We start from the raw sequence: 26,893 nt of genomic DNA, 5'->3' as shown, positions 1-26,893 counted from the left end.
AATGCAAGAACAATGTGCAAGTGCATTGAGAAATGTAAAATACTATAAAAAATTATAGGAATGATTTGGTGTTTTGTCTTTAGTTTTTAATAGTGAAACAGAAATACTTATAACTGTCTGTGACCATTTGCAATCTCAGACTAGTAAATTTATGTGCATCTCAACATATAGTATTTTAAATGTGAAATTGTTTATTATAATTCCAAGAAGTTCATGAATGAAGGGGAATAAACACTCCATTACATTTTATGTATTCTTTGGCTAGGTATACAGATTACTTTCTCAAACTGGAAGCATTTTGCCCTTCTAGCATCCCAGATCTGCATCCAATTTTGAAATTGAGAAAATTTAAGAGTGGTGTAGTGGTTAAGAGAATGAACTCTGAGCCAACCTACCTGGGTCTGAATCCCAGCCCTTCCACTTACTAGCAGGATTGCCAGCTGCGTAATCTTGGGCAAGCTACTTAATCTCTCTGACCTCAATTCCTCATTTATAAAGAGTATGTGATGCTATTTTACCAACCTCACCGAGTTGTAATAAGGGTTAACTCGTTTAGATCATTGCCTTGACCACAGTGTAATATGCATGTTTATTAAGACTATAATTATTCCTCTGGGTCTCTTCTCTTGTCATTTTCCAAGACCACAGTACCTGGAATCTCTATAATTTTCATGTGACACTTACTTCTGCAGTTCAATTAATAAGTAGATGAGCAGCCACATAAGTCAGTCAAGTGAGAGCTTCATGTCTATCTTCTTAGTTTTACTCTTGAGAAATTTAGGCCCAGGAACACTGAGAGATTGGAGGCCAAATAGAGTGCAGCCTTCTGACCTCAGTCAGGTGCTTCTTCCGTGATCCCATTCCATACAAAACCACTACACGTGGAAAAAGCTTACTTCTCATGAAAGAGGCAACTCACACTAAGGAGCTGTATACAATATTTTGAATTAGTTATTTAATATTAACAGTATACTCCCATCGTTGAATTATGCATATTTATTCTAATAAGATTTCACTGAACCTAATTGAACGTTATCTTTTACAGTGTGAGATCTTTTCCCTAAAACTATCCCTCAGAAAAGAGAGAGTTGCTGTTTATTTCAATTCATCCAACGTATTTTAAAGCAGAATTATTACTCAGTTACTTTTATCTTTAACAACAAAATATTACTTTGGGAAGATACTAGCCTGACATGACTTTAATAGGTGCATTTTGGGTTTATAGAAGTTAATGAAATTCACATTAGCAAAGAAATTTCACATTCATTTTCTTATTAATTCTCTGCATATGGTCTGTCAATTCCAGGTATTGGATTTTTAAAGATTATTTTAAAAAGCAATGCAGTATTGGAAGCTCCCAAAATACACTTCCAGGATGGATGAAAAACAGCCATACTAATGTTAAACAATGGTCCTGATGGCTTTGAATAAAAATTTTACTATTTCATGTGTTATAGGAATATTTGAATTTAAGAGAAATGTTATTTGAAAAGCCTCATAAGATTTTATGAACAGTGCCTCCATTTGTAGAAGCAGTTATGTGTTACTCTTAGCAGAAATAGTTATAGTCACATTTCAGCCTTCTCTGGATGGATTATTTGGATTTTTTGTCCTAGAATGGTTGTCCTCTGCTAACCAGCTCACTATTGGACTGCTTTCTTTTCTCCAGGTTTGCATTTGTAACAGAAATTGTATATTGCCTGACCTGTGGTGGCACAGTGGATATAGCGTCGACCTGGAATGCTGAGGTCGCCGGTTTGAAACCCTGCACTTGTCTGGTCAAGGCACATATGGGAGTTGATTGCTTCCTGCTCCTCCCCCCTTTTCTCTCTCTCTCTCTCTCTCTCTCTCTCTCTCTCTCTCTCTCCCCTCTCTAAAATGAATAAATTTAAAAATTTTTTAAAAACTTTAAAAAATAAATTGTATATTAACTTTAAAAGAAATTTTAAATAAGTAAATAATAATTTGAAAATAACAGCCAACAAATTAGAAAAGAATCACCTCCAAGTAATACAGTCCCCACATTTAAAAAGTGATTATTGGTTCTGTCTGCTCCCAGCTTTTCCACATTAGCATTGTTAGAAATGAAATTAAGCAAGACTTGTGGAGACAAAATACCTCGGCAAGGCAGCTTTAATAGCTTCTGCAGAAGTGCGTGCTGCTGCTCTTCAAAGCCAGCTAGCAAGTGCATGGGCAGAGGGCAAATTCTGTTTTTATCCCTAATGCAGGCCCTAGGATGCTGGGTCTTGCTCCACCGGCTGGAGTGTTGACCGTACAATCTTATTTTTTCTCGATTGGCTAGTTTAAATGCCGCTCCAGGGTGGAAGGGAGAGATGGGGATATCATTAACTAGGTAAGGGGGTTGAGGAATGGTCGGATGACCAGACGAAGGGGGCTGAGGGATTGGTAAACAAGTTAGCTATTTCTCATTCTATTCCCCGGTCAGAGGAATTCGAATGAAAGGGGGTTGGAAAGTTAGTTGAAGAAAAGAAGCTGAGTTAAACATTTCCTTCAGCATGAATAACCCAGGAATTGAGACTGGATTTGTTCTATGGCTGCTGGCAAATGGTTAAAATAATTCAACTAATTCACTTCAGTTATAAAGCAATATAACTCTATGTAAACTTAATATAAATCCTTTGTCACTAAAAACTTTAGAAGCACAACTCTGAGAACCTGCATTTACTAGTAAAGACTTTTTTGGAACTTTAATATAAGGTCCAGTACTCTTTGCTGAGAATCCTGAATTCCCCTTTCTCATATGGCTGAGAAACATGGCACAGGGTACTACACTTACACTTCCCAGCTTCCTGCCACACCCTCAGTCTGTCTTCCTCTGCACTGACAAATCCACAGGCTATTGCCATCTAGAAATGTTCCAAACAACTGTTGAAAGGCGGAATGATTTTGTCATCTTCTCTGATACCTTCCTAAGTTCGGAGAAAGAAAATTGGGTTCATGACCCTCATAGTGCCCTCTATAAGGTGATAACTGCTGTATATGGAAAGAGAGGTTCAGACCCTGGTCAGATAGCTAAGTTGGTTAGAGTATTGTCCTAAGACACCAAGGTAGTGGGTTCAATTCCTGATCAGGACACATACAGGAATAAACCGATGAACGTATAAATAAGTAGAACAATAAATCAGTGTTTCTCTCTCTTTCTCTCTCCTTCTCCCTCCCCCTCCCTCTATCTCTGTAAAAATCAATAAATAAAGGTTTTATTTTAATTTTTAAAAAAGGAGAAGCTCAGCATTTGGGTAATTTTTCCTGTTGATCCCATATGGATGGTCTACAGAATGAAATTTCAAATTTCTTTTCATGGTTTCTTGAGAAGGACTGCTGGTCCTGTTGTCTTACGGAAAATACAGTTGTGTCCCATTCAGTACACTTTATTGTCCTCAGAGGCAGAACCCAGGCATCTTTGTATAAAGCAGTGGCAGTCAACCTGGTCCCTACCGCCCACTAGTGAGTGTTCCAGCTTTCATCGTAGGCAGTAGCGGAGCAACCAAAGTATAAATAAAAAGATAGATTTAACTATAGTATGTTGTTTTATAAAGATTTATTCTGCCAAACTTAGCGAAAATCCAACATAAAGTACTTGGTAAGTCATTATTATATACTTTAACTTGCTGTAACTCTGCTTTATAAATTTTATAAAGTAAAGTTACTTCCTTACTTTATAAATCACCATTACTGTGGAACCGGTGGGGTGGGCGGTTAGAAAATTTTACTACTAACAGAGATACAAAAGTGGGCGATAGGTGTAAAAAGGTTGACTACCCCAGTATAAAGTAAGGAAGGTTGTAGTACAGCTGGTCAGGCACTGAAAGAATCCATGCTTTCTCGGCCCCACCCTCCTTCCACACTGGCGCAAGAGGGAGAGTTTTGAATCAGTGTTTATAATGCGCTCGGCTTCCACTCTTGTCCTACTCCAGTTTCTTCATATCAGCACAAATGAAGCGATTATGAGTTATTTGTCTTGAACAGAAAATGAAGAGGCAGTGTATGAATCAGATTTATAAGCCATTTAAGAAACACAGGAAAAGCTATGAAGTAAACCCAGTGGTGGGATTTGTGTTAGGCAATAGACACAGCACTGTTCAACTGGCCTTTGCTTCTAGCCCTGCCCCTAATATTGGTAATATATTTTTGGAAAAATTTAAATACGGAAACATCCAGGAAGTAATATAACATTCCTATTTACCCACTGCTCAGAATGTACAGTTTTAAATATTTTTTTATATTTGCTTCACATACTTCAAATAAATAAAACAAAACATTACAGATAAAGTTCAGTTTGAAACACCCCTTGGTTTCTTTCTCTTGTCAGCCTCGCTAGAGACAACCATTATGAATTTGATGTATATAATCCTATGGATTATAATGTATAATCCATAATATTGACTTGTTCATGTTTTAAAATTTGTGAAGTGGAAGCATATACATATATTCTTGTTTTCTTCTGTCACTTGACATTGTAATGAGTGAGTATAATTTGTTTAGGTATATTGTGATTCTTAATGTAGTTGAACCTTTTCTAATGACTGACTTTGTGGTTTCTATGTATCATGTGTTTTCCCTGGCTTTGTTCTTTTCTCCCTTACCTTTTATTTGTAAAACGTGCTTACTTTCACTCCTCCTGGTTGTAAGTTTATAGATTCTATTTCTTTTCTTAAAAAGTTTAATGACTTATCTTTAAATTTTATTATAACAAAATCTAAAATTTTTCTGTGTCTGTGTTGTCCTTCAGAACAAAACAAGAACCTTTAACTTCTGATGTATTCTGCTCTCATCTTTTATGGTGGTTATTGTCTAGACCTGTGCTGTCTATTATGGTAGCCAGTAGCTTTATGAGGCTGTTAACCACATATTATTCATTTCTTTTTACTTCTTGTATTCTGGGCTAATTTCTCAACAATTGATGACAATTCAATATTTCTTTTACTATCTGTGGTTTAGTATTTGTGTTTCAAGTTTTTATTCCAATAAGCTTTTAGTTTCAAGTTTTCTTACTAAAAAAGAATTCAACTGCCTTTTGATTTTTGCCAAACTTCAGACTTTCTTGGCCAATTCTCTGTCCTCATTGAATCAGCAGGTATTCAGTGATTTTCCTGCCTGTTGGCTTTCCCTCAGATCAGCTATCAGTGGTGTTCTAAACGTCAAGAATCCCTGTTATGCCCTCCTTTTGGCCACCATGTATGTCTCCTGCCCCGTGCTGGCTCTCAATGCAGTCCTGTGCCACTTGGGTGCTGAAGGAACCTTAGATATGTGAATGGCACCTTTTTGTTTGACCACGGTTCTCTGTCCTCTTGACCATCCTGAGTTCAAAAGGATTAGCATAAACCTACCCTATAAGGAGTGGGGGCAAGAACCTCTCTGCCTTGGAATCCTCCCCCATCTTAGCTCCTTTCCATCACCCTGGTAGAATACTGAAATAGATCTGAGATCATCTATGTACACTCAAGCCTTGTTTGCCCCTTTTCTTTGATTTTACTCCTCACCATCCCTTGGGACAGAAAACTTCAGACTTCTCTTTTAATCCCTTTACCATGTCCTCGTTATCTCCAGCCTCGTGGCTAAATGTTCATGTTAGACAGGGTGTGTGATAAAATAGCCTGAAAAGGTTGGTCTTTTTGAAATGTAACACCTGTTCATCTGTGCAAAAAGAACAGATGACAAGGTTGCCAGGAATCTGTATGTAAGAGGTCATGTTCAAGTTCAAGGCTCTACTGAATATAATTTTATATTTGATAATTCAGAAGACTAATTAAGAGCTTATATCTTTGTTGCATAACATCTAGATGACTATTTGCAGTCTATGAAATGCTTTCCCCAGCGTCTCACTTGATCACAAGCATGACTCTTTGAATTCCATATCATTATCATCTATCATTCACAGATAAAGAGGCAGCCACAGTGATCAAGGCACTGCCCCAGATCACACAGCTCCTACATAGAAAACCGAGATTTAAGCTAGTGTCCTGACCTGCATTCATGCCATAGTACCACACTGATCCCAGGGTAAAGATCAGTTGGGTTGTTCCTGACTGTAAGTTTGTTACATGCTTGTTAGTAGAAAGCCCTGATGGAGAGATTTCCCAGAAACTAACTTTGCCTAGAGTTGTAGTTTTCACATCTTTAGTCTTACATTCTTTCATCTGAAGGCATTAATATTTTCAATTATACTTGCTTTTTTATGTGGCATCTTTTCAAGTTTCTCTTTTTCAATAACTTACATCCAATTCAGACATTATTAGATCAGTGTTTAGAGAATGATCTCTGAGTCATATTGCTTTCACTAACCCAATGAAAATAATGTCATTAAGTTATTTTTAATGTTGTTTAACATCAGCAATAGCTATGTGCTGTTTCTTTAAATGCCTATCCGACTCTGGCCAGGCAGCTCAGTTCGTTCGAGTGTCATCCTGATATGACAAGGTTGCAAGTTCAATCCCCAGTCAAGGCACAAGTAAGAATCAACCAATGAATGCATAAATAGATATTTCTTTCTCTCTTCCTTCCTTTCTCTCTTTCTCCCTTGCTCTCTAAAATCAATAAATTAAAAACACTTTTAATAAAATGAATGCCTATTGATAACAGGTAGAGAGTACCTTAGATTTAAATCTACTAAGTAGCCTGAGAGGTATGAAGGACAGCCCAGGAGTCCTTGATAACAGAGTCTGTCTACTGGTTTAACGCCAGAAGGGTGGAGTTTGCAGCCAAGGAAGTGAGCACACCCAAATGGCCCACCTAGGGATTGTCTTTATGTGGTCAGACTTTTTAAAACTTCACCCTCTCTAATTTGGCTGACTGATAACAGCACTAGATCTGAGAACCCGACAATCTTCTGCAAGAGAGTGGAGAACAGAAAAGAGAAGCTTTGTTTCCTTTCATGATAGAGAAGGTTCCTTGGAGGAGGGAAAATATTCAGTTGGTAAACAGAAGAGAACTCCATGGATCTGAGAAGTTCTGGAGAGAGGTGAACTGATAGACTGGGTAACAGGAAAACCCTAGAAAGAAGGGAAGGTTTACTATGTCCTTTGTCTTTCTCAAAGATTGTATATACTTCTGACCTATGTTTTACATATTATTTTATATTTTTAATTTAGCATTATTTTATGTGGTTTTTCTATTGTAGTCCCATACCCTTACTATTTTTAATAGTTGCATTAATAGTAACATAGTTTACTTAAACATTTCCAGTTATTCTATATTAGAAACAGTACAAATAAAACTCTATTTTCACAGTCTTTCTTTGAGTCCTGGCTCTAAAATTGGAATCACTGGGTCATTGTATGATTAGTTTTATGTGTCTTTTTCATATTGCCAAGTTGTTATTTGAAAATATTATATTCATTTACAGTGTCACCTGCCCCAGCAAATACTAGGTTTTATGTTCTTACATTTTTCTCATTTTATTAGATAAGGCATTACCATGTAGCTGTTTTATTTTGCTAAGCCAAATACTGTGCCAAATATTGGTTCGCTATTTGTATTTTTTCTTTATGGCAACTCTATTCATATCTTGTATTAAATAGTTCAGTTTTCTAATTAGTTTCATTGTTTTAATCTTATTATCTTTAGCTAATGAAAATATATTGGGGTAATTGCTATGTCATGTAAGTCTAAGTCTCTTTTCCTTGTATGCAAGCCTGTGAAAGAGGCAGGTGTGAGCTGTCATGAGGGCGGGTAGGTGCTACATTGGGCTTGATTAAATCAGGGAACAAGTCAGTTGGGGCACCAGCACACTTGGTTGGCTGTCTTGTGAGGCTGAGAGTGTGGTAGAGGGGCTGGAGTGGATAGTGGAAAAACAGTAGTATTTTATAAAAATAATCAATATCAAGTCAGATTAGGAAATGGACTAGAAATCAAAACTAGGGAAGTATGAGATGAAAATATTGCTTTTGCAATTAGCTTGGGCTTTCCCCATACTCTGCCCTCATCTCAGAATGTCAGAGCACCCGGAACATGTGGACGGGTCCCAGGCACCCTGGACACTGACTGCTGGGTCCCTGTTTTTTATCCCACATGAAATCATCAAAGAATGAAAATTGTTTAGGGCGAATGTACATTGAGAACACAGACTCATATCAATTCTTACGCTGCTCCTGGTTTAAAATGAGAGCAGTTATGCAGATAAATGTAGTGTGTGTGTGTGTAAAACATATCCTCTTACAAACTTATTTTTTCCCCACAAAACATCTGTTGGTTTATGTGACCCAGAGAATTTAAATAAGATTTTTTTTAAATCTCCCTCTAATGTGTGTTTTCCAATTTAAATACAATTCACTGAAATACCTTCTTTCCAGTCTCCAGAGAATACAGAGGGCAAGGATGGATCGAAAGTAACTAAACAGGAGGTAAGTGTATCTTTGACATCCTATATTTAATTATTTAACTGGAATTTTTAATATTATTATGATTGTTTGCATCTAAATAAATACTATTCCTGTACAAGGTTGTTGAGACCACATAAACCAGAGATAACGGTGTCACTGTGTAGTCATCGGTTCACAGATGAGGCATTTTCCACTTACTATGTTGTTTATGTTTTTACCTGCCGGTCCTGCTGTCTGTTAATACAGATACTGAGAATTCCTTCTGGGCAAAAATTGAGATAATAGGTAAATTCATCAAGGAGAACAAAGTCTGCTTTCACAGCAAGAGAATGATAGACTGTTGATTTAATAAATTCACTGCTCCAGTGAGTGAATTATAAATTACTTTTTGGGGTCTGAATATTTGCCTAAGAGGAGTCATCCCTAAAGTCAAAAACTATGTAAGGATACACAGGATGTCAAAATAATAAAGTTGGGTTTTTTAAGTCAGAAAGATTAATTAGGCAATAATTCAAAGCAGCTCTGTATTAAAATACAGAAACCTCCAAAAAGCTAGAACTTGGAAGAGATGCTTGCATTTGACCTTCCATGGTAACAGGAACTTCTAAAAGGAGATAGACGAAATAGTACCAAGTAAGATGGTAACTATGGTGACAGGCACTCACTTTTGCACAGAGTTTGCAGTGTGTTGTAAAACTGCAGCTCTTACTGTTGAACTTATAAACTTAAAATGGATCATGAGATAAATTAAAATAGTATCTAGTTACAGATTCTTTGATTAGGTGATTCATATTGTGGATAATAATTCAGAGGCATTTATCATGAAAATAAAATCCCTACACAAGATTTGTACAAGGAAATTCATTCTGCCAAATGGAAATTCTTTAACAGAATCTATAAAGAAATAATTTAAAAACAGAACAAAACTGCCTATACTGTACTGCCTAGTCCCCACCATTCATATATCTAACATTCAATGTCTAACAGTTTAGAAGGTGAAGTTTGTGATCCAAAATCGTCACTATACAAATGCTAGAACCACCCAAAAAATAATGAATGTTTGAACTTTCTTGAAAATGGAGAAATATAATTTGTTAGACAGTTGACTAAGTATAATGAACTTTAATGATTTTAGATTTGGGCATGAAATGCATTTGAATTTCTCCTTAGGGACTACTATTGAAATTGACCTGTCAGTCAGAAAACCTAGAAACCATTGCACACAATAGATCTTGGATGGTGAAAACAGTCTTTCCAGCCCTTCTTCATTAAAAGCAATCAAACTCGTTAGAATTTATGTAAAAGAATATTGCTTATGCAGCTGTCTCATACATATTATTTTACCACCAGAGTTTTTACTATTTATATTCCAAGCATACCTTGTTTTATTATGATTTGCTTTCTTGTGCTTTGCAGATAGGTCGTGCATTTTTTACAAATAGGTTTGTGGCACCTGATGAAGGCTCAGATGATGACTAGCATTTTTTTTAGCAATAATGTATTTTCTATTAAGGTATGTACATTATTTTTTTAGGTATAATGCTATTGCGCACCCATAGACTGCACTACAGTATAAAAATTCAACTGTTATATGGATTGGAAAGCCAAAAACTTTGTGACTCGCTTTTATGGCAATATTTGCTTTATTGAGGTGTTCTGAGAGATATGCCTCTATTTTTATTTCTATATTATTATTTTTAATATTCTACTTTATATTATTATATGTGTTATATTATTGCTAACAAAAGTCTTTCCTTGACAAGACTCTACCTGTCATTTAAACCCAAACCAATTTAAAACTCATGATATTTCTTCAGAACATCAGCTCAATTGTTTGGGAAGTAAAAAAGGTCAGTGAGCTAGCTGATGGTTTAGGGGTTAGGGTAAGAACTATCAGACAGTATATTTATTGATTCTTACCCCCACTGAATTGTTTGAATTTTCTGGTGATGCCATTGATTATACACATGCCCGACTATAGCAAAGATACCAGTTACAAAGGATTTGAAAAGCCTCTATCCTCGCTGTGATATTTGAAGGGTGTGGTGCAGAGTTAAGTATTTGCACAACAAATGAGCAAAACAATATATTAAAGTCATTACACTCCGCAGTTTACAAAGCCCTTCCACATACATTTTTTTAATCTGATTCTTATAATAACCCTGAAAAAATGAGGGCAAAGCAGATTTATTCCTTGATAGAAGCGTATTGAGCACTTGTACTGTACCAAGCACTGTCCGAGGCCCTGCCGAGTCCACGGGGAACAAAAGAAGCAAACGTCTGTCTCTGCCGTTGTGGAGCTTCCATTTTAGCAGGGGAGAAAGAGAGTAAAATAAAGTAATTGGACATTTGCTATAAAGAAAAATAAGCAAGGAAAAGGCGTAGCAAATGTCAGAGAAGTGCTGTGTTTGATAACAGGCAGATGTTATCACCTTCATTTTCACTAATGCAGCCTGTGTCCTCAGAGACATATATAATTTTCCCTACATGTTGCAACTTGTAAATTGCAAAACCAGGAAAGATAACTGAATGTCCTGATTCTGAGTCCTCTGTCCTTATGCACCTTTTGTGGTCGCCGTAAAAATCTGATTATCTGGGGCTTCTGCTCTGCCGTGGCTCTGATTTACATCTTTCCTACCTCCCAGTTTTGCGAAGAAGGTCATTTCTATTTAGTTCCTCATTTGTGTTTGGGAATTAAAAGCAACTAGAATTTTGGGTTTTGTTTGGAATACATGGTCAGGCTCAGGAGCATTAAGAAATCTCATAAAAATAAACATACTTCCAAATTCCTATGCAATGACTGATACCTTTCAAGCAGTATTCAGCAAAGTCCAGAGATTCTACTTGAATCTAGCTATCTCTAGCCCAGTGAAACTTGTCACAGCAAGTTTAGACTTTCATGTTGCTTTTGCCTCCAGGACATAAAAGGAAGACTCCGTGTCTGTCAGAGTAGCCTTCACCAGATTTCCTCCAACCCAGGGAATGATCATCTACTCAGCAAATGCTTACTGAATAATTCCATTGTGCCCAGCACCTATATACACAGTGACAGATCCTGATCTGTTCTAAAAGCCTTCCTTCCTGCCTTCCCTAAGAACTATTCTTTTGCCCACTTTTCCTGAGGATTCACAATCAACAAAATTGAGACAAATTCTTACATATTTATTTTCATAATGGTCCTGCCCAATAGCCTGAGTCTCAAAAGAATACTTCAAAATTCTAGTGTTTCAAAGAGGGAAAAATAGCAGTCTAGTCTATTTTATAACTAATCAACATAGTCCAAACCTTTATAGATCGTATGGCTGTGAAAGCTGATGGAACTTTCCAGGAAGGTGCACACACTGGCATGTGTACCCCGTCCTGCTGACTTGAGTAAAAGGTCTGTCTCTGCCTCCACTGTTTGCAGTGAAAAAGAAAATCTCTTTTGATGGTCACCAGAAAGGAAAATTTAAGAAAATTCTTATTTTTTATAGCACAGAAAGAAGAGCTGGTAACTTGTAGGCAGGAAATCATAAAATGATTTTACAGTAAAAGATGTGCTTTTAGAGATTAATTAGAAGCAAACCTTGTTTTTACATTAATTTCCTAGATTTTTGATTTTGCAACTCTCACACTGGACCTGAATTATAAAAGAGGTAGTGAGTCTTCACATGGGAACAGCCTTCAGCCCCTGCAGAGTGGCAATTTGATTGGAGTGTCCCTCTGGAAATCCCGAAGGGTTCTCTGACATCAACCTCCCTCTTGATGTGGTTCGGTGCTCACATTGGGAGGAAAGGAGCAGGGGCATGAGCCGGGGAGTTTCTCACAGGATTGGGCCTCACTCCACTGTTCACCAGGATAGCTAGTTGGTGGGTGGGGAGGTGGTTATGAGTAGCAGTGAACATATTTGGCTCCTTTTCAGGCCCCAAACTAAATAGTACCTGAGCACAGTCATACCCCGGAGATATTGCAAGTTTAGTTCTAGACTACCACAATAAAGCAAGTATTATAATAAAGCAAGTCACATGAAATGTTTTGTTCTGTGGTGCATATGAAAGTTATATGTACACTCTACTGTAATGTATTTAGTGTGCAATAACATTATGTCTAAAAAAGAATGTCTAGACCTTAATTAAACACATTATTCCTAAAAAATGCTAGCGTTCAGCAAGTCATAATCTTTTTGTGGGGGGAGGGTCTTCTTGCCTTGCTGTTGATGAAAACACAGTCATCTGAAAAGTGCAGTAAGTAGTGACCTTAGTACCTCTCCCAAGTTCACACTTGCTGGTACTTACCCCTTCTGTTCACCTCCACATTTTCTGAGGGGCCTTAGTAGGCAGTGGAGCTACAGAAATGTTAGAGAAGATGGTCCTGTGCAGGAGGGGTGCAGACGTGCGACAGAGGAGGTGAACAGGGAGGTGATGCCAGCGTGGAACACAGAAGTTGGCACCAAGTGGAGAGGGCTTCAGATAAGGTCTGTTCACCCCTATTTAGTGTGAAGTCTGCCACTTCTGCTGGCTGTGCTTTGCTTGTGAGATAGTGTGGGTAGTTCTTGAGGCCACGGAAGCATCAAAACTGAGCTCTTTTTGGTAATTTGCTGTGTTCATTGCTCCTCTATGCTCTGACTCCGTGATGAAGAAGCACAAGTTACCGGCTTGCTGCCTTGTTTGACCGATACTGGTGCCTTTTCTTCAGTGATACCCAGTTCATGCAACTAAGCATTCTGGAAAAGGCATCACAGAGTTTGAGTTCTGGTTCCCAGTGACTCATGATGTATTGTCATGATAATTCTAACAGACACCATGGTAGTCCCTGCGAAGCACCTGGTACAGGCACCCCTCCCATGCCCTGTGCCAAGCAATGCCTCCTCTTTCCCTGTGTAATGAATACATCACGGCCAGCCCTTATCCTGCACGGTCTCTGCATCTCGCACGTTCAGCAAGCTAGCCTTAAGTCCAGTTCTGATCTTTCCTTGAGACCCCAGGGTTAAAATTATTCATGAAGGCTCTGGCCCTTCATTTCCTTCTGTAGTTTAAAGGAAGATGAGTTTAGCTTCCTGTGGCTATTTTCAGCAAGAAATTTCTTAGATGTGAAGATGGCAAGAAATATATTTCTTCCAGTTTTGCCTGAACACCTGACCTAGACTGACCTAAGCACATCTTTAAGAATTACATGATTTCTTGCAGTCATGGCATGGGCTGCTACTGATCATTTTTGCTGACCCCCTTAAAAATTATTTTAAACATTTACACTGTTGTAATGAGGCAAAGTCAGCATAAGACAGCAAGAGTTAGGGAAAAGCTTGAGTGTATTTTTTTTGAGCAAATATTACTGAGTATCTACAATATATTAGGTGGCATACTATTTATTTCTACTAGAGTTAGAGCAGTGAATAAAATAGACAAGTATGGAGTATTTACTTTGAGACACTTTTAAAGAGAAGCAGTTGTACCCTTAGAATGTGCAATCCCTCTTGCTGGTGGTAAGTAGAATATCAATTCCGTATGCTTATTTCTGAAATGCCTAGAAGAGTTCTGTTGTTTTAAATTTTCTTTGTCATCTCATTTGCTAACTTGCACTAGCACTGAAGAAGAAAAGGTTTCCTGAAAAACATCAGTCTCCACACAGTTTCTTTCTAAATTCTCTAAACTCCCAAACTGAAGGAAGAGTTTAGTGAACTTCTTACTCTATTTAAATCTGTAAACATATGCATTTAGTAGGTGTTTCTCGTTAACTGCCTAAGACTTGCAGTCACTTTCTTTTCTAACATAGTAACAAGGCAGGGAACTCCTGCTATTTTGGTTTCTACACAATAGTCTCTTGTATTAACTTATAAGCTTTTTTTCTTCCATTGTAAAGAACAAGAATCAGAGTACTTAAAGAGCACCTCAATGTTCCCAATATCAGTTTTACCACAAAAGTAGAAATTAGGGTTCAGAGCCTAACTTCACCTTCCTTTTCTTTCTTAGTTGCCACTCTCTTAATCAGAAGAGGCAACTTCTGTGAAGTGTGGCTATTCCCTGTCAGAAACACTTTCTCTTGAGCATTTGGGTGTCCAGGGTCCCTTGAGGTGTTTCACTGTGCTTACCCGGAGAGGGTGATGGAGTCATACATTACATTCTTTATAAATACAAAATATTAAGAAAGAATTTTTAAAAATCAACTTGATTGTGTATAACCACCAAAAATGTGTATTTTTCCATTTCCTCTGCAGCCCACAAGACGGTCTGCCAGATTGTCAGCGGTGAGTATTTTAGAAACCCTTTGGTGTTAGTTCAGGGGTCCCCAAACTTTTTACACAGGGGGTCAGTTCACTGTCCCTCAGACCATTGGAGGGCCAGACTATAAAAAAAAACTATGAACAAATCCCTATGCACATTGCACATATCTTATTTTAAAGTAAAAAAACAAAGTGGGAACAAATACAATATTTAAAATAAAGAACAAGTAAATTTAAATCAACAAACTGACCAGTATTTCAATGGGAACTGTGGGCCTCCTTTTGGCTAATGAGATGGTCAATGTGCTCCTCTCACTGACCACCAATGAAAGAGGTGCCCCTTCCAGAAGTGCGGCGGGGCCGGATAAATGGCCTCAGGGGGCCACAGGCCTCCCGCAGGCCCTGTATTAGTTCCTGTGACTACATGCTCCCTCTGGCCAGAGCAAAGCAGCAAAAGGAAGATTAAGGGTTTCTCTTGAGAGTTTTTGTTTGCTTTTTGGAAATTAATGTGGGTCACAATATATATAGCAAATTCTATCATTGTTGCCAAGCAGTTCTCATGATCAGATGTGATAGTGCAAAACAGTGGCCAGCCCCATGACCAGGAATATAAAGCACAGACAGTTAATGTTGCGAGATCTCTGAAACAAAAGAGGTACGTTACGCAAAGTTGTATCCTTCCGATTCTGCCTGTGACGAGCTACAGTGGACGAGAATTCTGATTCTCTGTCTACAACTCTTCCTTTAGTCAGAATGTTTTGAAAGTTACCTGTCTCCATACACTTGAGCCTCACTTCAGAACCAGAGAATCTTTGAAAGAGTACTGATTCCACTTTGCCACCTGGAGTCTCCCCCTGTGGGCCAGGCCCAGGGAAGGGATAAGGGTTAGATCCTTAAATCAGGGATGGGCAAGTGTGCCAAGCCTCGGCAGTGAGTGTGCCCCAGCTCTCTCACCACACTGTTCCTCGCCGGCTCTTGTGCTCCTCCCTGCTGTCCTGCCGGTTCATGTCCAGTCTTCATTCTGCCAAGACAGGTCTGCCTGGCTCTTTGTGGAGGATTTTGGCTAAAATAGCAGCAGCCACACTGCCCACTGAGATGCCAGGGAAAGGCATTGACCTCCAGGCTGACAGCTTTTATCCTCACACTTAGGTAGTACAGGAGTCGCAAGCTACTTTGGCCTTCGGGGAAGCATGGATTTCATCCTCGGCCAACACCTATGCCTGGCACAGGTTAGGAAATCAAAGCAGAAATGTATGGTAGGACCAGTTACAAGCTGAGAAGTATAACTGGGTTTGAGGTGAGGGAGCCAACTCAATTCACGTGTTTTACATAAGTCCTGACCTAAGGAATTGATGTCAGAGTCACCAGAAAGAGTAGGAGCGGGGAGGTGCAGTTGTGTGTATACACAGTTAATACAGATTCTCCTGAAACCCCTTAAAGATGGTGTGCTCTAATAGTAACTAACAATAGCTTTAACCATGGTTCAGAAATTAGTCTTGGCCTTGGCCGGTTGGCTCAGTGGCAGAGCGTTGGCCTGGCGTGCAGCGGTCCCAGGTTCGATTCCCAGCCAGGGCACACAGGAGAAGTGCCCATCTGCTTCTCCACCCCTCCCCCTCTCCTTCCTCTCTGTCTCTTCCCCTCCCGCAGCCGAGGCTCCATTGGAGCAAAGATGGCCCGGGCGCTGGGAATGGCTCCTTGGCCTCTGCCCCAGGCGCTAGAGTGGCTCTGGTCACGACAGAGCAACGCCCGGAGGGGCAGAGCATCGCCCCCTGGTGGGTGTGCCGGGTGGATCCCAGTCGGGCGCATGCGGGAGTCTGTCTGTCTTTACCCATTTCTAGCTTCAGAAAAACACACACACACACACACACAAAGAAGTTAGTCTTAACTTTTTTTAGGATTAACTAGAGATTTGACTGAGAGCCATTGTATTCCATGGATCTCTAGTCCATTAAAGGGATAGACCTTGTAAGTCAAATAATAATCAAAACTCATAACAAAGCTTTTCCTGAGCGTCAGGAACCAGCAATATAAGCACCTTCCACTGAGATCATTGCCCAGGGTGCTGTGCAGAGCCTCCTCAGAGGCCAGCGGGGTTCGGCTGAAACCTGGTCATTTCCTGTCCTCTCAGAACACTGGAATGCTGAGTCAGGGGGCCGAGGAGAAGAGCTGTCTTACAGAAAATAACATGAAAGGAAATTTCTTGCTGTAAATTGAGAACACAAGTGTATGTTAATACGATATATCAAAGCTCAAAATAAAATGTTTAAAATCCTGAAAATTTAGGAACCATGCAGCTGCTGCATTTGGGGAACAGATTGCAGATTTAGAGTGGTAAGAAGATTAATAAAAACATTCCTTACTTTTCAAGCTCAGTTTTCTTTTTTTTATTTGAAATGTCATGTCTAACAGCCGATCCTCAGGAATTGAGCTGTCCACAATTTTATTTTATGCCTTTGATGAAGAAGATGCAGATTCAATAGGAACCTGAAACACCCAGAGGCCTTGGGAAGGAACATGTACTTTTCTCCACAGGGGGAGACTCTGCCCAGTGTTTTCCATTGAAAAACCATTCCCCACTAGTGCCAGGAGAGGTTTACACTCTTTTTTCCTAGCTCCATAAGAGAAATATTTGCCCTAAAATAGCAATAGGAAACTAGTGATTTAAACAGGCTGTCTTCCCCAGTGTCACTGTGTATCACCCATTCTGAACCCTGGGAAGCAGGCCAGGGCTGCGGGCCTGTGTGGAGGAGACCATGGCCACAGGGCAGGCCGGCCCAGCTCACGGGAATGGAGAATAGAACCATATGAGGCAACAGAAAACTAGTTGCCTAGTGGGTTCTTTGGCTAATAAGATCTGTGGGCTGACCAAGCGGTGGTGCAATGGATAGAACGTCAGACTGGGATGTGGAGGACCCAGGTTCGAGAATTCGAGGTCGCCAGCTTGAGCATGGGCTCATCTGGTTTGAGCAAAGCTCACCAGCTTGGACCCAAGGTCACTGGCTCGAGCAAGGGGTTACTCAATCTGCTGTAGCCCCACGGTCAAGGCACATATGAGAAAGTAATCAATGAACAACTAAGGTGCTGCAATGAAAAACTGATGGATGATGCTTCTCATCTCTCTCTGTTCCTGTCTGTCTGTCCCTCTCCTGACTCTGTCTCTTTAAGAAAAAAAAAAAAAAGGTCTGCAAAAAAACAAACTTTGGGGGCTAACAGAGGACATGTAGTCATTATAATCATATTCTTAATACAAAGCTCTAGGGATAAAATGAGCCCCGTGTCTGGGTGGGCAAAAGATTCTTCTCACCTTGAGCTGGCCTTGGAGATGACGGAAGTAGGAAGACACTTGGCTACAGAACTTGAAATCGACATCGGAGGTGGAAGGATTTGGAAATGATTTTGAAATACTTCACAGGCAACAGTCTTCATTACCGGATGGGCTTTGCCTGTGATTGTGCTGTGATTTCTAGCCTGTTGGGAAGGGTAGGGTGGCTGAATTCATTGAGTCATTTGGCTGAGAGCCTGAGTCATTCCTCTTGCTACTGTGCTGTGATAAAAGGAAGTACAGAGACATCAGAGATAGAAGTGAAACCTGTTCGCAGAGAGCTATTCTGGACTGGGGAATAATGAGTCGGCTTTTAAATCTCACCTGCTGTTCACTTGAGAACACAGGGTGAAGAGAGTTATGAAATGCTGTTACCTGATGCTAAAAATAGGACAAAATATTTTTTAAATGAACAAAATCATAGGCATAAAGGTCTGTTGTCTTTTGTAGTCTTTTTATGTTCCTTTTGGTGCTGATGGTTGTCCTTGTCAGTATTTGTTTTATTTACTTTCATATCTTTGCAGAAACCCACTCCGCCCAAATCTGAGCCTAAACCTAAACCAAGAAAAACATCTGCTAAGGTAAGAGGTGCTCCCACCTCCACTTTGGCTTTTTACACAGTGAATAAATTATAATTTCATATCCAGAAGTCATCTAAGGAAAGATCGCATTTAATGGTTCAGGCTAAATGTATTAACTGGAAAACTGTTACCCCTGCTACAGGCTTTCTCAAAAGGCATAAAGCACAGTTTTATGTTTTACCGGGAATGTGCTTCCCTTTTGGTCAATAAAACAAAGGCAATCAGAGCTTGTTGTTTTGAGAAGCCTCAGGTCCAAGGGGTTTGGGTTGGTAGCTTTCTTGTGAGCATGCCATTCCTACGAGCTCAGATGGGGGGTGCCTGTCATGGGCAACCCTGGGGAAGGGGCTACTGACTTCGCATCCCTGGTCTTAGTAGGCCTGTCTGATGACTAATAATAATCACATAATAATTAATACTAGCAAATAACTTAATAGCAACTCACATTTATATGGCCCCTATACTGTGCTAGGCCCTGTTCTGATTGTTTTTCTCATAGGTCCCTCACATCAACCCTCCTGAGATAAATACAAATAGCCTATTTTGCCTATGAAGAAACTAAAGCACAGAATAATTAAGACACCCTGAATGGCCTTTCTCTACTCTGCCCTTCAGAGTATTGCCTCTTGTTGTGAATTGTCTGAAGCTATGTGTGTTGTGGTATGAGTAGGTGATTCTCAACCAGAACTTGCTTCTGTAGCTTGGCCTTAAAGTGAGGATCTAGGTCTTCATTGTCATGTTCTTTCAGCTTTCTAGTCCCTAAAGCCCATGTCCCAGTGGGAGGTGTTTCGCTTGCTGGGTTCACCAGTCTCTGCTGTTCTCTGCATGACAGAACCACTTCTCACTTTGTTGAAAGCAGAGAGGTAACCCAGACAAATAATAAGGGAAAATGTCGTGTTTTCCCAGAAGGGAAAGTCCAGTGGACTCTCTAAGCAGCCTGTTACATTTCCAGAGACTCTGAGTAACTTAGTCGATGCCCAGCAAAACTGGGTTCCCATTTTCTTCTAAAGCCACCATTTTGGCCGTAGGTTATACAATACTTTACCTGCGTCTAGACGGAGGCTGACGGATCTGAGCTAACATCATGCTGTGTCTAACATACTCTGTCTGTGCTTTGATCCCCTGTTAGAAAGAACCTGGAACAAAGAGTAACAAAGGTGCTAAAGGGAAGAAGGAGGAGAAGCAGGAAGCTGGAAAGGAAGGTACTGCACCATCTGAAAATGGTGAAACTAAAGTTGAAGAGGTACTTTGCATAAATAGCTCCCACTGATTGAATCCGTGTTTTAAGAAATTGCTGGATCCTTCAGCTGGTGATAGCATGTTCTTAATGTCTCTTTTCATTGACTGTAATGTTATTGCAGATCTACATCTCTCGCTCAACTGTTAGTGTCTCAACCTCCAGAGGTACCCTACCCAGCACACTGTCAGTAAAGGGCCAGATTGAAACAGTGAGAGTTAAGGGTACAGTAGAAAATTCTGCATGTTTGCAGTGACTAGATAAGATAGTGGTGTGGTTTTGTTTATTATGAACAAGTAGAAGCTTTCAGGTAATGCTTTGTGGTCATTTGAAAAGCAGAAAGCAATAAATGCAGCAAACTGTTTGCATAATATGTTCCTTCCTTTTCTGTTTTACACCCAGCATTGAAATAGGTTTTGTGGTAGAGCTGCTAAAAAAGATATTGTGAAGTGTGTGTGTGTTGGTGGGGTGGACTTTAATTTGGTGTATAGTAGTTTTAATAGTAACTATATCTTTTTTCTTTCTTTTTTACAGGCACAGAAAACTGAAACTGTAGATAACGAGGGAGAGTGAATTGTCATGTAAAATTGGGGTTGATTTTATGTATGTACCTCTTGGGACAACTTCTAAAAGCTATTTTTACCAAGTTTTGTAAATGCTAATTTTTTTAGAACTCTACTAGTTGGCATACGAGAATATACAAGGATGGACATTTTACCTTCTCATAATCTTTTTGAAAATTTCCATCATCCTCAAGTAAGATAAATTTAATATTGGAAGCTGGCTGTAAAATTGATTCAGCATTTCATACATTTGCTTTAAAAGATTATTCCTGTGTATACTGTGGTGTTTTTACTGTGCATATTTGAAGTTTTCATGCAGTTTTTCTAGAGCAATAATCAGTGGTGCTTTTGTACCTAGGTTTATGTGATTTTAATGAAACATGGATAGTTGTGGCCATCTGCTGACTATTTGTGGTTTAAAATAAAAAGTTTTCTTGCCTGCAATATATCTGTCTCTTAGTAGTGTTTTTACTAAATTTAGGCAGTGTTTCATCTTATTGTTGTAGAAGATACAAAGAATTTATACAGTCTGTGCCATGATGGAATCTCTAGTAAGTCAAATAAGGTTGTTTCTTAACATTGTGGCATTTGAAAATGTTTTTATTTTAATAAAGTCATCTGTGAGTGTCAATGTAGATTTATATCTAATACACTTCATACCAGAACTAGCCCGCAATGATTACCATAAATAAAATTTAATCAAACACCATTTTTTTTGAAGTCCTTATAAACAGATAGTGTTCTGCTAAACCAGAACTAGTGAAAAACCATAAACTTGGGCTCATCCTTGAAAATTACCCACTTTCAAAATAATACTGAGTCACAGTTGTACTAAAATACTTTCTCATTCATTGAAGACTTCACAGCTTTGAAAACTCGTTACCTAGCATGACAACATTCCAGTCGCGGGTCAACCTAAGAAAGGAGTTGGCAAAGTATTATTAGAGCTCTTTTCTAGGAAAATATGTGACTTACTTCAGGCCCACAGGAAGAAGAATGACCAGAATTTGTACCTGTTCTTTTGAATTTTATACATAGTGTCTATCTTAGTCTGTTCAAGTTGCTATAAGAAAATATCACAACAGGAATTTCTTTCTCGCAGTTTTGAAGGCTGGAATCTGAGATTGAGTACCATTCAGTCAGGTGAGCGTTCCCTTCCAGGTTGTAGATTTATCGTTGTATGCTCAGATGGCAGAAGAGGCTAGGACCTTTTTCATAAAGGCACTCTCCATTCATGAGAGTCCCACCCTCATGATTTAGGTACCTCCCAAAAGCTCTACTTCTAATGCGATCATCTTTGGGAGGTAAAAATTTCAACATGAACTTTGGAGGGACACAAACATTTAGACCATAGCAATATCCTTTTGTTTTGGAAAGACATAGCTGTGCTAGGAACAGAGGAGTCCTTTTATGAATGTAATTTTTTTTGTTTGTGTACATTCCTGAGAAGTTTGGTAACTGCATGAGCACCCTGAGACAGCTGAATTCTGGGGATTCCTCTTAGATAAAGACTTGAAAGTTTTAAGATGGTGAATATTGTTTGTGCTGCTTAAAGACTCTTACAACAAAGCTGTTGTTCCTCAGGACCTTAGATGTTTTTCTGTTGTGGTTATCAACAAAAGCAGCCTCCTCCCCCCGCCATCATTCTTAATTCTATCACTGTACCTAGTTTATCATTAAGCTTCTGCAGAAAACAACTACCATATTATACCGAATAATCTCATTTGCAGTTTCCTTAGCTTCTGATTAGGAAATGTACTTTAATTCATGAGTGTTAACCACCTTTAACCTAAAGAAAAATAGCTGGTATCCTGTGAACACTCTACAATATTTTCAACATTTTTTAGTACACAGTTGAAATACATTGCTGGCTAGCTTTCAATTCAGAAGTGGGCTATAAACTCCATAGATTTACTTTTAAAAAATTATGAAGGTGTTATAGGTTATTTTTCTAAATGTCAGACAATACAATAATATATAAAAAGAAAAGTCAAAGTTCTCCTTTCCCCCATTCCTGAGTTCCAGAGATAATCACTGCACACCACTTTTTCTATGACTATGTAGATGTGTGTGTATATGCACAAACATATGTATATGTAATTTTTAACGGAAGAAAACATCCTATTTATACTTTATTCAAGCAATAAATTATAATTGGAGACAGACTATTTCAAATATTGCAATGCTGCCATAGATACTGCAGTAAACATTCTTGTACACAAAACTATGCCTACTTACATATTTCAACTCAATTTTCTAGAAGTGGAATGTCAAAGGGAACGTACATTTGACATTTTGACTGTTGCCAAAAACCATGCCCATCCGCTTCTGTCAACAGTATATAAATGCCATCTTCTACCTTTGCCAGTGCTCTTATTTCAGACAGTCCCATAAATGAAAAATAATGCCTTACTGTTTTAATTTTCAATTTGTTTTACTACTCATAAAATGAGCTTTTTATGTATAACGGTCATTTGAATTTCTTCTATGAATTGTGATATTTCTCCTATTTTTTTTAGTGAGAAATCAGTGTTAATCATTATTTACAGTAACCATTGATGTTATTACTTTTATTTCAAACACCCAAAGATCAGGGGTCCTGTAGGCCATGAGTCTATTAAAACGCATGGGTATTACTGCCACATTGACAAAACAAAAGATGACTATAGAGCAGCCAGCTACCAAAATAACCCAGGAGCCCCAAATTGGTTCCCCAGAACCTGAAAACTTGATGGATACACTTCCAAGGATATGGATGCACTACCTACGAACACATAGAAAGTGTAGGATACCCATTGCTGCAACATTGCTACCCCTTTGGTAAATTTATTCAGGTTAGGATAAAGACCCCCTTCTCCAAACACGTGTCTGTTCCTGTACTGGAAAGTTAAGACCCTTTGCATCTGTAATAACTCTGAGTCAAATGGCACCCCCTGAGGTTAAGCAATGAACTGCTCGCTTTGTACAATCATATGATGTCCTAAAATCCTCCCTGGAGACTGCTCCCATGGATTATAGTGGAGTAAGAAGGCTTTGAGAGGCGAATGCCCTGAAATACCCATTTTTAATTCTGTGAGAAGTCAAGTTGGACCTTGGTCCAACTCTAGGTGAACTGTCCCATAATGTTTTTTTTTGTTTTGTTTTTACAGAGACAGAGAGAGAGGGATAGATAGGGACAGACAGACAGAAACGGAGAGATGAGAAGCATCAATTATTAGTTTCTCATTGTGCATTGCGACACCTTAGTTTAGGGGTCCCCAAACTTTTTACATGGGGCCAGTTCACTGTCCCTTAGACCGTTGGCGGGCCAGACTACAAAAGAAACTATGAACAAATCCCTATGCACACTGTAAATATCTTATTTTAAAGTAAAAAAACGGGAACAAATACAATATTTAAAATAAAGAACAAGTAAATTTAAATCAAACTGACCAGTATTTCAATGGGAACAATGGGCCTGCTTTTGGCTAATGAGATGATCAATGTCCGATTCCATATTTGTCACTGCTAGCCGTAACAAATGATATGACGTGCTTCCAGAGCCCCAGAGCCCTGACGCGTGTGTCCCCCGTCACCGGAAGTAGTTCTGTATGTGAGCAATGTTGCGCTTTGCGGCTGCAACATACAGTACTCTCACCACCAATGAAAGAAGTGCCCCTTCCGGAAGTGCGGCGGGGCCAGATAAATGGCCTCAGGGGGCCACATACGGTCTGTAGGCCATAGTTTGGGGACCCCTGCCTTAGTTGTTCATTGATTGCTTTCTCATATGTGCCTTGACCGTGGGCAGTCAGCAGACCGAGTATCCCCTTGCTCGAGCCAGCAACCTTGGGTCTAAGCTGGTGAGCTTTGCTCAAACCAGATGAGCCTGCGCTCAAGCTGGCGACCTCGGGGTCTGGAACCTGGGTCCTCGGCATCCCAGTCCGTCAGTCTATCCACTGCGCCACCGCCTAGTCAGGCCCATAATGTTTTTAATGTACATTTACATAGTAAAGGAGTTTGAACAGATCATGAAACAAAAGTTTTTCCTGTCCCTAAATTTTAGAAGACTTCAATCTTGATTAGAGATACAAGTGCCAAGCCTAGGAGACAGGGAACTTGTCTCATCTTCTAGCTATCACATCTGCTAAGTGTTTCTTCTTTGGATATTTTCCTCTTAATCATGAGTTCCAGACATTTTTTATTCTTTTCTTTTATTCTGAACCTTGTTTTAAAATCTTATAATAGTTATAATTATTAAGATAATAATAAAATCCACAATTTAAGGACTTAGAATATGTACTTTATATAAATTAATTTGGGAGAAAATTTGTGAATTCCTCAATTATTTTAATATTGTTTCCATCACCTAGTAAAAATAAGCTCAATGTTTCCAATGCCAAAGAGAAGTTCACATTCACTTAAAATGGCACAGAGATTATACATCATTCCCTTGTGGGAGAAAAGAAAGTCTGAAAGTTTAGTTTTAAAGTTATATTTACATGTAAATTTCATGACCTTGAATTAAGCAATGTTTTCTTAGGTATGATACCAAAAGCACAAGCAACCTAATAAAATACAGATAAATTGGACAACATCAAAATTAAAAACTAACAAACTAAGGAGCCAACCCACAAAATAGGATAAACTATTTGCAAATCATATATGTGATAAGGGTCTAGTATCCAGAATATAATAAAACATTCTTACAATTCTACAATAAACAATTTTTTAAAAATTTTAATGGACAAAGAATTTCATAGATATTTCTTCAAAGACACAGCCAATATGTAAATGAAAGGATGCTCAACATCATTAATCATTAGGAAAATACAAATCAAATCATAATGAGATTACACTAGGAAGGCTATTTAAAAAAAAAAGAAATGTGGAAAATAAGTGTTGGAGAGGATTGAAGAAATTGGACCCTTTATCTTGCTGGTGGGAATGTAAAATGGTACAACCTGTTTGGAGAACAGTTTGAAAGCTCTTCAAAAAGTTAAACATAGAATTACCATATAACCCTGCAATCCCACTCTTAGATATATACCCAAGATTATTGAAAACACACGTTGGTACAAAAACTTGTACATGAATGTTTACAGCAGCCTTTTAATAATAGCCAAAAAGTGGAAATAATCCAGATGTCTATTAACTGATGAATAAACAAAATACAGTATATCCATATAGTAAAATATTATGTAGCCATAAAAAAATGGAGTATTGATATATACTACTACCTGAATGAACCTTGAAAACATCATGCTAAGTGACAAAAGGAAGTCACAAAAAAACACATATGATTTCATGTATATGAGTTGTTCAAAATGGACAAATTCACAGTGGCAGAAAGTAGATTCATGGTTGTAGAGGCTGGGAAAGGGAAGAGTGGGAAGTGATAATGCGTACAGAATTTTTGTTTTAGGATGATAAAAAGGTTCTGGAATTAGTGGTGATGGCTGTCCAAACTTGTGAATATACCAAAAACTACTTTTAAAATGACATTTATGAGGCTACTAAAAGCACAGGTTTTAGACTCAGGAGGTCTGGGTTTAAATCCCAGCACTATTTCTCACTAATGTGTGAACCCAGACAGATCATTTAACTGCTGCCTCTTGGTTTTCTCATTCTTATAATAGAGATACCTGTTTGATAAAGTTGTTAAGATTGAATGAGTTGGTCACTTTGAAATCACTTAGTGCAGTGCCTAAGTGGAAAACTATAGATTTTCAATAATGCCAATTGAATTGAAATTGGATGCTTATGAATGAGCCTTGTAGGTATGCTCTAATGAGTATATATCATGTATGTTTGTCATAGGGAGACAGCCTCGGCTCAGTGTGTCTCCTCTCAACAGTGCAAAAGGAAGAATTGTGCTTTGCTAAGAAGGCAATATAGTGCAATAGCTAGGTTTGTGGACTCTGCAACCACCATTCGGCCTGGATTCAAATCCTGTTTTCATCACTTACTGGCTGTATAAGCAAAAATAAGTTACTCAGTGTTTCCATACTGCATATACCTTAGAGTTTCCTTCTGTATATGGGAATAATAATACTGTACCTAGTACTTGCTTTATAGGGTGTTGTAAGTGTTAAATGGCACAAAGTAAGTATTCAGGAAGTATTATTAGTCAAAGCATGGGCTGGTGAGATGTTAGCTCCCTGAGGGCAGGGAGTGTTGTCTCATTCTTCTTTGTGTCTCTACAGCCTGACACAGAGAGGCCCAGTAAATATATTTGTTGAACTGAATGTGGTCTTTAACAGGGAAGAACCAGACTCAGGGTTGTTACCACCGCTATATCCGTTTCCAAGTTAAGCTAACTGGATTGTGTAACCCAAACATATAAACCACAATTCTGGCCAATATTCCTTTAAATTAATAAAAATATTAAACCATGATTATTTTATTTACTTATTATTTATGCTAAAGCCTTTTAAAACACCAATGCTATAAGTTTAAGAACATGTTAAAGTTTGTTGCGGTACTATTCCTGTAACAATTCTTGTTTCATCTAGGTAATCATATTTTTACTTTTAATTTAGAATTACAACATAATTACCAATTAAAGAGGGAACATTTATTTAGAGACAAATACACCTGAACCTGGGTTAATGGGTCTCACTGAGTTCCTTGAAGCCAAGTCATCAACTCTGAAGATGGAAAGAACTCTAAGTTCCTG

The 26,893-nt window shown here is 38.7% G+C and overlaps 1 protein-coding gene across 4 annotated transcripts in view; it reads left to right on the top strand.

Annotated features, from left to right (window-relative positions):
- Positions 1–20,684, top strand: part of HMGN3 (high mobility group nucleosomal binding domain 3) — a 33,037-nt gene extending 12,353 nt beyond the window's left edge. The window contains exons 2-7 of one of the 4 annotated variants that reach the window (XM_066253000.1): positions 8,310–8,360; positions 14,533–14,562; positions 18,385–18,441; positions 19,568–19,681; positions 19,800–19,886; positions 20,210–20,684. In XM_066253000.1, coding sequence (XP_066109097.1) covers positions 8,310–8,360; positions 14,533–14,562; positions 18,385–18,441; positions 19,568–19,681; positions 19,800–19,886; positions 20,210–20,248 — 378 coding nt within the window. In that variant the 3' untranslated portion in view covers positions 20,249–20,684. Of the gene's footprint in view, positions 1–8,309; positions 8,361–14,532; positions 14,563–18,384; positions 18,442–19,567; positions 19,682–19,799; positions 19,947–20,209 lie in introns of those variants that run through there. The other 3 variants (XM_066253001.1, XM_066253002.1, XM_066252999.1) reach the window with 3 other exon arrangements.
- The last annotated feature ends 6,209 nt before the right edge of the window (positions 20,685–26,893 follow it).

This window comes from Saccopteryx bilineata, chromosome 1 (assembly GCF_036850765.1).
Source record: "Saccopteryx bilineata isolate mSacBil1 chromosome 1, mSacBil1_pri_phased_curated, whole genome shotgun sequence".
NCBI classification, from domain to species: domain Eukaryota; kingdom Metazoa; phylum Chordata; class Mammalia; order Chiroptera; family Emballonuridae; genus Saccopteryx; species Saccopteryx bilineata.
Note: the sequence above shows the minus strand (reverse complement) of the source record. Positions and strands in the feature narration are given on the sequence as shown.